The sequence below is a fragment of the Polypterus senegalus genome, chromosome 6, assembly GCF_016835505.1.
Source record: "Polypterus senegalus isolate Bchr_013 chromosome 6, ASM1683550v1, whole genome shotgun sequence".
In the NCBI taxonomy this organism is placed as follows: Eukaryota; Metazoa; Chordata; class Cladistia; order Polypteriformes; family Polypteridae; genus Polypterus; species Polypterus senegalus.
Genome location: NC_053159.1, coordinates 56,516,007 through 56,528,555, shown reverse-complemented (window position 1 = coordinate 56,528,555; position 12,549 = coordinate 56,516,007). Strand labels below are relative to the sequence as shown.

The following is a 12,549-nucleotide window of genomic DNA, read 5'->3' as shown; positions in this document are numbered from 1 at the left end:
CACGGTGCAAAAACATTTAGTGAAATCACAGAGAACTCTATAACATCGTCTTCAAAGTACAGTTAAAATCAGTGTTTACAAGTACACCATTAGAAAGGAGATTTATAACTGAGAACATATGTTTTTTCTTTAAGGTTGCCAAAATGCATCTGGGGGATCTTCAAGAGATATATAACAGTTTTCTATTAACATAATGACTGAAAAGAGTTAACCATAAATTCTACAGTAAGAATCAAATAATAACAGTCAAGAACAGGGGTGGTAGTGTTATGATTTGTGTATACTTTGGTCCACGCGGAGCTGACTACTTGCATCATTCAAGGCAATATAAAACCATTCTCTTCTGTATCTGAGGACTGTTTTAGTGAGTGGCAGTTATGTGATGTACTTAATTAATTATTAGGTAATTCGGTATTTATTAAATGTATAAATAAAATTACAACACCAGACAGAACAGAAAAAGTTCACTAGGTCATTCTAAAACTGTGAATGTCTAGACCTAAATAATTTATAATACAGTAACAAAGCTTGAAAAAAAGAATATCAAGCTTGAAAACACACATATGTCACTGAGTTTCAAAAGTAATACAAGGAGTACTCAGTCAAAATTTCTGAACATCATTTGTGATAAACTAATGATTAAATCCAGGAAATATGAAATGATCACTGTCAAATATGGTATAAACTAGGGGCAAGAATCTAGACAGAAAGAAACCTATAATTAAATAAAATGTGTTATTGATAGTACCTTGAATTTATTATTAGTATTTTGGCAGAATACTATTATGAAAAATACACAATAAATTACTTTGCTGCTGGTATACCGGATGGGACCTCAATCTTATTTGGATACATTGTTAGGTAAGTAAACTTTTACTATGCTAACACAGCATAAATAACTACAATTAGGAAGCAATTTCCTTGCTTAGTGACACCTTGGCAATTATAGGAGTCTGTGCAACATGTAATTAATATTTATGTAATTCTAGATAATATTTAAGGGTGTATTGAAATTGTCTGAAACATGTATGTTCTTGCAAGGTTCTAAATAACTTTGCATAGGTGTTCTCTAACTTTGAAAAGGTAAAGTTTTCTGTGCTTTTGTCATCAAAACAATGCTTTTAATCTCCTTTTATTATTTTACACATAACTGGATAAAAATAAGAAGAAAGTGAATAATTAAAAAGTGCCTATACACAGGAGATAAAAGTTTACAGTGAAAAAGAGCGCAGTAACAATTACAGCATCTACAATAGTGGTGGGCTGAAATAATAATATAGTATACTAGCCAACCCGCGGTGTAGCATACGCCACATATAATTATTTATTAATGAGTGAACACCTAACTTCCAGTTTTATTACTGGGCAGCAAATATACAGGCAATAAGAACCTGGACACAAATAGAAGAACATACATAGGCTTGGGCCGCAATAGAAGTAATATCTTGCAGTACTTCTTTGTATTCCTTGCTCTGCGCTCCAATAAACACACGTTATCGGCAATACACTAATAACCCAATTGTGCTCCACTCACTTAGAATCTGGAACCAATGTAGAAAGCATTTTAAGACGGAGAAGCTTCTATCTGTGGCAACTCTGCAAGAGAACCACCTCTTTCAACCTTCACAGACATATGCAGTTTTTAATATCTGGAAAAAATTTGGAATTAACTTGCTTAGAGATCTTTATATAGACAACGTCTTTGCATCCTATGAACAATTACATTCCAAATTTAACATTCCAGCTACACATTTCTTTCACTATCTTCAAATCAGGAACTTTGTTAAACAGAACATTCCAGATTTTCCTCATCTTGCACCCTCAACCATGCTGGAAACATTATTGCTCAATTTCAAGGAGTTAGACTCCATCTCTACAATATATAAAATCCTTTTACAATCCCTCCCTTTCAAAGATCCAAGAGTACACTGGGAAAAAGATCTCTCAATTAATATATCAGAAAAGGAGTGGAAAGTAGCAATGCAGAGAATTCACTCAAGCTCCATATGCGCAAAGCATACAATTATACAACTCAAAATTATATATCGAGCACATCTGTCTCGACTAAAACTCTCCAAAATGTTTCCAGGACATGATCCAACCTGCAAACGTTGCAACCAAGTCCCAGCCTCAACAGGTCACATGTTCTGGGCCTGCACCAAATTAACATTATTCTGGACAAAAATTTTTAATTACCTGTCAGACAGCCTTGGACTCACAATCCCTCCTAACCCATTAACAGCTGTGTTTGGGGTTCTTCCAGAGGGTTTAAAGTGGAGAAAACAAACAAATTGTGAATGCATTCACTACACTGTTGGCACGCAGACTCATTCTGATAAACTGGAAGAATCCAAACTCTCCTCTTTTAAGTCAGTGGGAAACCGATGTGTTATATTATTTGAAATTGGAAAAAATCAAATACTCAGTTAGAGGATCTGTACAGACTTTTTTCAAAACATGGCAGGATCTAATCAGTAATATTTTAAAATAAGTTCATAAAGCACAGAGAATTTTTTTTTAAATTATGTATGTTTATAAGCCTTAAATTTAACGTTATTTGGCTTGCTCTCTCTCTCAGGGGTGGGGATCGATCTGTTCTTAACTCAATTTTTCTTTTTGTAAAATCTTGATTGCTTTGTATGGATTGTAGTAAAATTAATTAATAAAAAATAAATAAATAAAAAAAAAGAAAAAAAAAGTGCCTATACACAGGAGATAAAAGTTTACAGTGAAAAAGAGCGCAGTAACAATTACAGCATCTAGAATAGTGGTGGGCTGAAATAATAATATAGTATGCTAGCCAACACGCGGTGTAGCATACGCTACATATAATTATTTATTGATGAGTGAACACTTCCTGAAAGACACAGTTGTCCAAATAGAGAGGGTTTGAGGATACAACTGTCAGGAAATGAAAAGATGGAACTCTGGAGAGAGCAACATACAATTGTTTGTGAGTGAAAACAGGTCTTGGTAGATACAGGCATATTTTTTTGAAAGTTTGTCCTTGTGCCTTATTAATAGTCGTTGCAAACGCCAATCTAACAGGAACTTGTCTGTGTGAAAAAAAGTAAAAGGCAAATTAGAATCTGATGGGATCAGGGAAATCCGGGGAATAAGGACAGTTTGTGAGGTAACAGATGTGACAGTCTTACACTCCTGTACATTGCGGTGAATGCTGGTAACAGAAAGTCTAGTGCCATGTTATAATATGTTTGTTATAATATTAAGGTTAATGTCACTGTCTCTGTAAAACACTTTTAAAGGATTCATTCACATGTGCAGGCTAAGTTTGGCACACAGGGGCTAGTCTGCCTGCATTTAGAAAACCATTACTTTAGCAGTTTGCAGAATGAACAAACTGCAGTGTAGGCATTGTGCTATTCTTGTATATTTGTGGAGGTGGGGATGAGTCCTTCCATTTCCTTGTTTGGAGACCAGAGAGAGCCTGCACGTGGAGAAACCAGTATATAAGGCTTGGACTGCGCCAAGACACTTTGAAGCCGGTGGACGGAAGAAAATGTCATACGTCCGGAAAAAGCCTTACAGCACAGTGAACGAAAGATGGCAGACTGCGTAGATCAAGATTCCCACCTTGGTAAAGTTTGTCATAGGCTTCCCGTCTGTAATGCAGCGTAAACCGTCATTAAAGAAAACTAAGTATATACAGTATCTCTGATGTGATTTATAACCGCCGTATTCACTATGGGAGGGATATCGCCTTTTAATATCATATCTCTGTATTTTTCAGTTATTTAAAATGCTGCAATTTAAAAGAATATATTCCAATTAGGGAGCTTTTGTTTCTAAAGGAAACATACCATTACAGAGACCTTTTGCAGGCATGAGGTTCCTGAGAAGCATGATGACTGAACCAATTTTAATTTTGAGTTTATGCGGAGGCATGCCAGTGGGAGTAAGACTATTAAGAAATTCTTCGGAAAATGCAAGCTGATCTGCCGGATCGTCTGTGATGATGGAGTCAATGCTGGTGAAAGTTACTTCGTCGTTAGGGATAAGTTTCAGCACCTGTTCATTAAGGTGTAGTGAGTCTTCGTTGTTGACGCTTAATATAGCTCGTATACTGAGTTGTTCCAGAGTGACAGTTGAGTAGTCGATGTCACCATATAATTGCCTCAAGAGCAATGTTGGAATCCTGCGGAGGGTGAGAGTTGGCGGGCCGGGCTCTCTGACTTGCGTGCGGTGAAAGGTCAACGTGGCTCAGAGGTGCATGTGGACTTTTGCACAGACGAAAGCGACTGAGGTTGTGTTTCGTGAGTTGTTGCATGCGGGCACATGAGCAGGCAGTGCATATGCCTCGAGAACGATGCTGGAGGACGGTTACAGTTGCCGTGCGTGGCTCTGTCGTGCATATCCCATGATGCGGTAGGAAAGGTACAGTTGGCGGGCGGGCGGGGCTCTGTCGAGCGTATCCCATGGTCTTAGAGTTGGCAGGCGTGGTTCTCTATCTTGCATGCCCTTAGTGAATTATATATAGAGATGTCCTATGAAAGATTTCCTTTAAATATGTGCAGGGACTTGTGTTGGGTTTTCTTTAAGTGCCAGTGACATTCATCACCTGCTTGCCTAAAGTATTGGTGCCTTTTAGAATCACATAAAACAGTCTGTGAAGTTCTTACTGTTTGGAGTTTATTGAAGTTTATTGCCCAAATGTAAGCTGTTTTAAAGTTTTGATCACTTTGGATATTCATTTTTTTTATCAGACTGACCAATATGTTTGAAAACGCAATTGTCAATAATGTGTAAAAAGATACTTGTATGAATATTTGAAAAGCAGCAAAATATAATTAAAGAAAAATAAACACTATCTTTAAAAATCCTTTGAAAAGAATTCCTCTTCAAATTTTATGAAAACAGAAATAACAGAAAGAACTCAAATAGCTTGTTATTTTTTTTTTCAAATAAATATAAAATTGAAACAACTATGCATAAATATTTACACACAGCACTAAGAAAATAAAGTCCTTTCTGGGACACACAAAGCACATGCCAGTTGTATATACTGAAAAACAAATTTATTTGACATTGGCTTCAATTTAAAGACTGCTTATACATGCTGTATGTGCAAGCCTATTTTTTGTTTTAAGAACAATACTAATGACTCTAACAAGATTTATTGCTATCAAACGTATATTCTACATAATATGATAGTTATTATTATTATCATTATTTTTATTGATGACAGGTTTAAAAATAAAGGAATAGGAAAAAAAGCATTATGAATAAAACAAATTTAAAAAAATGTTGTACGAGTTGCACCTTTCATAGAAGAGGTCAAAGTGAATGCATGATATAATTTTTTAAAATTACATCAGTCTCAAAATAGCGTTACAATATAGTTTATAGAAATTACAGAATTTGGCATAAAGCTTGTGTATCCCCTCACATTCTACTAACTCCCCAATCCACCTACACAGCTATAACATTGTCAAACAAAGTCCAATATAAGATTTAAAAACCTACCTCGCATTTCTTTATAGTACATTTTACAGGAACAGTAAATGCACCTGTCTGTGCCAAAAATTTAACTTCTCCAAACATATCTTCATTAATCTAAAAGAAAAAAAAAATGACAATTTATGTTGCATGTTATTATCCCATTATATAAAAGGGGAGATCTGGCAGATCCAAGCAACTATAGGCCAGAAAGATTAACAGGTAAATAAATAAATAAATAAGATTAAGCAAAACATGGCAAGAACAGGAGTTTTATTGAACAGTCAACAGCTATTATAAAAACCTGGTGATGCCTATGAATCATAGACTTATCAAATATCCTATTGTGGCGGACAACCAGGGCGCCTCTTCACTGTATATTCAGGGGGAGCAGCCCTGGAGGGTGCAATACATCACCCTGGACGCTAGATGGCTGCCCCCCTGCGCTGGGTCAGTGCCTCGGGTTCTCGCAGGGCTCCAGGGGAATTGGAGTTGGGTGCAGCCCTGTTGGGTCCCACAGGCACCGCCAGGGGATGCTGTAACTGGGACTCCTGAGCCCATATGGGCAGTGTATTCGTCACATCTGGAAGTGCAGCCGGAACTCGGCAATCAACCACCTGGAGCACTTCCGGGTGGACTATAAGAGGAACTAGCAACCACACTCAGTGGCCAGTGTCGGGAGGAGAAGGACGAAGCTTGGTGGTAGGAGTGGTGGTGCCAGAAGAGTGTTTTGTGTTGGTGAATTGTGCTTGTTGGGATTGTGTTGTGCTTGTGGGGCTCACGGGGAAGACGTAACCCACAGGTGAAGAAAAATAAATATTTGGTTTATTTTACACATGCCTACCTGTGAATCTGTGTCGAGTCAGGAGCCTATATAGCACCTTTTCACACTGGCATAGTCAGCAGGATTCCTGACCGTCTGTAAGGGAAGGACCAGCTTTAAATTTCGTGTGACGACCCAGCACAGCAGCACGAGGCACATGCACACCGAAGTGCGCTCATGCGGTTGGTGGACCAAGGAAAACTCCCTCATCCACCACATCTCATGGGGAGGAAAAGAGCCGAGCGGGCCCAGTGGTCGTCATCCAGATGCACCCATGCCGTCAGGACCAACTCGGAGGCCAGCGGGCTCCGATGAGGGGCCACCCAGGAGCGGATGGTTCCCAATGACGGGATCCGTGAGGAGGTAGGTAACGGACCCAGGGATTTTATACCCTGGGCATGTTATACAGCTCATATGTCTGCCTACCTCCTAGATACCGGTGAGTAGGACCTGCGCTGGTGGCCTAGAGATGCCTGCCCCTGGTATGATGGCGGGGCGAGCTCGTCAGAGAGCAAGACCGGTCTGGAAGCCCTTTATACTGCCGAGCAACGGCATGAGTATGGCAGCCCAGAGGATCTCCCCAATGAGGATTTCCCCATGGAGCAGGGGGCAGTGGAAGAGCAGGAATTTCTCCCTATGTTAGGTAAGGGGGTGGAGGATGTGTGTCGGCACCCCGCTGACAAAAAAGAAGAGGCAGGGACGGCAAACCTCTACTCCACTCCTGGAGATCGCCCGAAGGGGCCTGTGGGGAGTGCGCAGGACCTCGTTGGCTCACGGTAGGTGGGGAAGAACGATGGGAGTCCGAGTCCACCTCTGGCTGACAAAACTAACCTACTTGGGGCTGCACGGGACGAGGAGGGCATCCTCCTACCCCTGCAGTCCCTTTTTCAGGTTTTTCAAACCCTGCAAGAGGCTAAAGAAGGGCTGGAGAGGAAGCTCAGCACGCCGTTAGGAGTCATCCACGAGTGGCTATACCAGTGTGGGGCTGGATTCTCCTGCCTGAAAGATGCAGCGGTACAGGTAAGTGAAGCCTGTGCCATATATGAAAGGGGAGGGCAGAGCGCAATAGCAGCAGTAGTAGTTGTCAGTTCTGCTTGCCAAGCCGCTCCGCCTCCTACACGAGATGCAGCCACGATGACTGATAGCGCGACAGAGGAGAGTGCAGGGAGGCAGCTGATAGACATTGGCTGCCAAACAGCCTTGTCTTGACTGCCGGCACCAGTCTTTATGGCGTCCAAAGGGGTGCAGACGGCACGGGATCCCTCTTCTTCCATAAGGGGACCCAGACCGTCAATGCGCCCCAGAGCAGGACGAGGACCCGGAAGAAGAAGATGGGGACTCCTAACAGAATGCAGCATGAGCCCGTCTGCTCGAAGGCAGTGGAGGGCTAAACTGTTAAGGTTTGGAGACGCCAGGTACCATCAGCAGAACAGACGAGGGAGCAGAACTTTCCATCCTGCTTCCATTCCTGCAGGAATCGATCTGGAAGGGAGCGGTGTTGTTATGACAGCGGCCGCTGTGGTCACGGCTGGCGGTGTTGTCCAGAGAGGGCGTCCAAAGTGCAGGGACATCAGGGAAACACCCCCAGACCTGTTACTCATGTTTCCAAAGGGCAGAGCTGTAGACCAGAGGACGCAGAATTCCCATTCTGCAGAAGACCAGCCTTCGCGGGATGAGCTGCTGTGCCCCATGGGGTTCAGCTGACGGAGGGGCACTGTTGCAGACAGCCGGGGTCCATGCCCGGCTGGGACGCCCCTTCACTGTATATTCAGGGGAAGCAGCCCTGGAGGGTGAAATACCTCCCCCCTGGAAGCTAGATGGCCGACCCCTGGGTTGGAGTGGTGTCTCGGGTTCCCACAGGGCTCCAGGGGAATTGGAGTTAGGTACAGCCCTGTTGGGTCCCGCAGGCACCGCCAGGGGCTGCTGTAACTGGGACTCCTGAGCCCGTATAGGCAGCATATTCGTCACACCCGGAAGTGCAGACAGAAATCAGCAATCAAGCACCTGGAGCACCTGGGTGGACTATAAAATGAACCAACAACCACCATTCTTTGGCCAGACTCGGGAGGAGGAGGATGAAGCTTGATGGGAGGAGTGGTGGTGCCAGATGGGAGTGTTTCGTGTGGGTGAATTGTTGTTGTTGGGACTGTGTTGTGCCTGTGGGGTTAACGGGGAAGACATGCCCCACAGGTGAAGAAAAATAAAATATTTGGTTTATTTTATACATGCCTCCGACTGAACCTGTGTCAGGTCGGGCACCTACACAGTGCCTTTTCACACCTATCAAATAATACTGCATTAGTGCGACAATGTTTTCTGATTGGTACTATTCAGGTAATAAAATGATTTCTTCAAAATGTCACATAGATTTGTCTCTTTCTTTTTTGCCCAGTGCCGTGTGGACATCGTGTACCAGAAGGCGCAAGCTTATTCAGTGCGAGCAGGAGCAAGCTGGTGGCCAGTTGCTTGTGCTATAACACGCTTAACTTGGCGGCAATCAACGCACAGGTACTGTACAGGGCATGCACAGGGGCCACTGAGAAAAGAAGAGTATTCTTTGCTCACCTTGCAAAGGAACTTTGTTGTCGCTTCTCACAAGAAAAGGTGATGGATAAAGGAAAAGAGCAAACTCAGTCAGTCAGTGTCAGGCACCCCTTAAATGTAATAGGAACCACAGCACAGAGAAAGAGTGTGTACACTACACAGGTATACATGTCGTAAATGTAGAAAGGACAGTCCTTGGGTGTGTGGGAACTGTTAACAATTGAATCTGAAGATTGCATATAGCGCGGAACTGACCTCTCTGTACTTTTCTTTCCTCCAGGGATTTTTCCTGCCTTGCATCCAAAGCAGCTAGGATAGGCTCTAGTTTTCCCGAAATTCTGCTATGGATAAGCAAGTTTAGAATATATAGATAATGCTCCTAATCTCAGATGCGGTTTCTATCGTTTTGTGGCTGTCCATATTCCTATTGCCTACTCTTACTCTACTCAATAAGCGTTTACTGTGCTTATGCATGGGCTATTCAAGTCACAATACCCCTAACATTGACACTACATGCTTGTTTTTCTTTAGTTCCCTCAATACAGCTAGGTGGGGTCTGCACACTGATTCAAGCCTAAGAGCCCTGTTCATCCTAAGATACAATGTTTTAACAGATAAAAACAAAACCAGAAAGTAAACCATGTAGTGTAGTAAGCTTTTAGACTCGTATTATATCCAAAGCCGTTAAGTGTACAGTTCTGTCTGAATATGACACAAAACTAAACTCCACAGTAGCTCTTTAACCATAATATAATTACTAAAACTGAAATTAATATACATAAAAGTAAAATAGAAACATGTCTGTGAAATGAAAACTAAATTAAAATTAAAAAATATATGATGAAGGAAAACTAAAGCTAAACTGAAATAAGATAGAAATAAAAACTGATATAAAAAGACAAAAACTACAATAACCTTGAAACAAAGAGGTGAAACACCTTTTAAAAGCATGTAAAAAGAGATTTAAATCTTCGGATCCCATAGCCTACAGTGTTGCCAGATCAAACCTGAAAAAAGGTATAAAAAAACAGCAAAATATCTACAGAAAACATGTGAAAGATCATTTTACAGTATGGTTACCAGAAGCATATGGAAAAGTATTAGAGCTATTACTGACCACAAAGGCAGCCCCGTCTCTCCCACAGTAATGTCACTTTGGCCAATTACTTCAGCACATTTTTTTTTTACTGCTGAAGAAGGCACACCAAAGCGGTTTTCCTTAAGAATGTTGAAAAAACCTGGCCTCCCTCAAAAGGTGCGGATGACCTACTACTACTGCACCACAGAGAGTATTTTAATCCACTGTACTTGTGTGTGGTATCTCAGCTACACAGTTGCTGATCAGAGAACTCTACAGTGGGTTGTGTCAAGAGCACAGAGGATTGTTGAGGTGCAGCTTCCAGCCCTGGAGGACATCTATAGCACGCACTGCACATTAATAATGCAATTATGGTATAGCTGGGTCTGTGTTGATAGTACTGTTTCAAATAATTAAAAATGGAAGGACGGTCCTTGGGTGTGTGTGGGAACTGTTAACATTTGAATCTGATGATTGTATATAGCACAGAACTGACCTCTCTGTACTATTCTATCCTCTGCATCTCCTGGAATTCAAAAGGAATACCAACATGCAGCAACATGAGAACACTGGCCAAGATTCAGGAAAAAACTGAAAAAACATGACTACAACTGCATGAAGGTATGCAAATGAATATAATGTTACATTAGTGCAACAACGTTTTCCGAAATGTACAATACAGGTCATAAAATGAATTATTCCAAATGTCATATATACCCAAGTCTCTCTTTTTTGTTAGTGTGGCTTTGACATGATGGATTAGAAGGTGCATACTAATTTAGCGTGAGCAGGAACACTCAAAAAAAAAAAACTGAATAAAAAAAATTCACATCCACAGTCATTCTCAGTCACATACACCACTCACATCCACGTCCACAGTTTTCTCAGTCGCGTTCGAGCACAAGATCTGACACGGTTTTCAAATAAAGAGGGGGTGTAACAAAACAAGTTTGTTTGTTATACCACGTCTTTATCTGAAAACAGCATCAGATCGGGGGGTGGGTGGGGGTGGAAGCTTGAACATGAGTGGGAGAATAAAACTAAAAAAAAAAAACTTTGACAAGTACTATAAATTGACAGATGCAAATCAAATGTAAGTTTTATTGCATGATATAAACAATAAGAGCAGCTCACTACTCAAAATGGTAAATTTGGGAAGCAGCTGATATCGAAACCGCAACCTCTTAATTGGAAGGTAGCAGTTCTTAGCATTGCACCATGCAAGCTATCGTATCAACTGCCTACCGTAACCTGCTTCCTTTTTTCTTCGGTTAAATAACTTGAATAAAAGTGCACTTGTTTTGTTATACTTGTACCTTTTGTGAAAGTGTTTACTTAATATTTGTATTTCAGGTTTCACACATTATACATTTCATGTCTACATTTTGTCAATTATTACTAAAACATGAAAAACGTTTCTGTGTTAACAACGTTAAACCATTTTACATAGATTGTTGATGACACTGAACACACATGAAATGTATGTATTCAAAATGACAATGTACTTTTTTACCCTATAAAGCTCAAGCACTTCACTCGAAGATAAACATTGAGCACTGAGAAACTTCTTTGCAAAATGAACTGCTGCGGTGGGTGGGGGGATGGGATAGCAGGCTGCTTATCGACACATTTACAGGACAAAAGACACTGACGGAGAGGTGAGAAAGGATTTAAGGTGGGCCGGATTTACAAGTTTTCACATAGGCTCTGGTAATTCTAGTGCTAATCAAGTATTAAATCGGGAAATTCCAATTGTAGGCCAGATACAGCAACATCTGTGGAAACAAAGTCCTTGATTCAGCTGTTTATTTCCTGTGGTTTCCTGCTTATGTAGGTATTTTGGGAAATGAGGTAGCTGACAGCTTGGCTAATCAGTCACTAAGTATTAAGAATGTAAATGTAGCAGAGATGTTGCATAAAGGGGAAGCAAAAATCTTAATAAAATTCATCAGCTAAATCAATTTGGCAACAGAGCTTGGATAAAGACAAGAAACAAAGGCATTTATATGAATTCGGGGAGGCAGGAAAGAACAGTAAGTCATTATCATTATTATGTCTTGGACACACAGGTTTAAAATATTTAATGTTTTGAATAAATACACATGATACAAGGATATGCAGAAAATGCAGCTATCCTTAAAGCATATATTGCTGGAAAGTGCTGGATATGAGGAACAAACACAACATCTTTTTGGGACAGGTGGTTAGTAACACAGAAAGTATATTAAGAAAGTGTTGGCAATATAATGCATCAAAATGCTTATTTGAATTTTTAAAAAGTGTTGGACATTTTGATATTATTTGAGTTTTCCCACCCTCCCAATACTCCCCTCCTGCAAACACTTTCCCATTGACCCCACATAGGTACAATATACTTCCTGAGTCTCTGCTCCACACGACAGCTCAGTAAGTGGCAGTAATGCACTATTTACGGTGGTCTGCCAATCAATATTAAAAACCCAGAAAAAGAAGAACAGGGGGTAGATCCGAAGGAAGAGAGAAAACCATGAGAGAGAAGGCAGCATTGGGGTTTGCTCGAGCCAGTGTGATGGACAGGAGACAGAGCAGTTGGTAGCCCCACAGAGGAGTGAGTGATCAGTGATCCAGGCATAGATCAAATTAAAGTACCACTGTTTACTTTTGTACT

At 40.9% G+C, this 12,549-nt stretch overlaps 1 protein-coding gene across 1 annotated transcript in view; it reads right to left on the bottom strand.

Moving 5' to 3' along the window:
• Positions 1 to 12,549, bottom strand: part of cfap74 (cilia and flagella associated protein 74) — a 495,984-nt gene that overhangs the window by 334,936 nt on the left and 148,499 nt on the right. Inside the window, exon 10 of the mRNA XM_039755043.1 lies at positions 5,485 to 5,574. Coding sequence (XP_039610977.1) covers positions 5,485 to 5,574 — 90 coding nt within the window. The remainder of the gene's footprint in view (positions 1 to 5,484; positions 5,575 to 12,549) is intronic.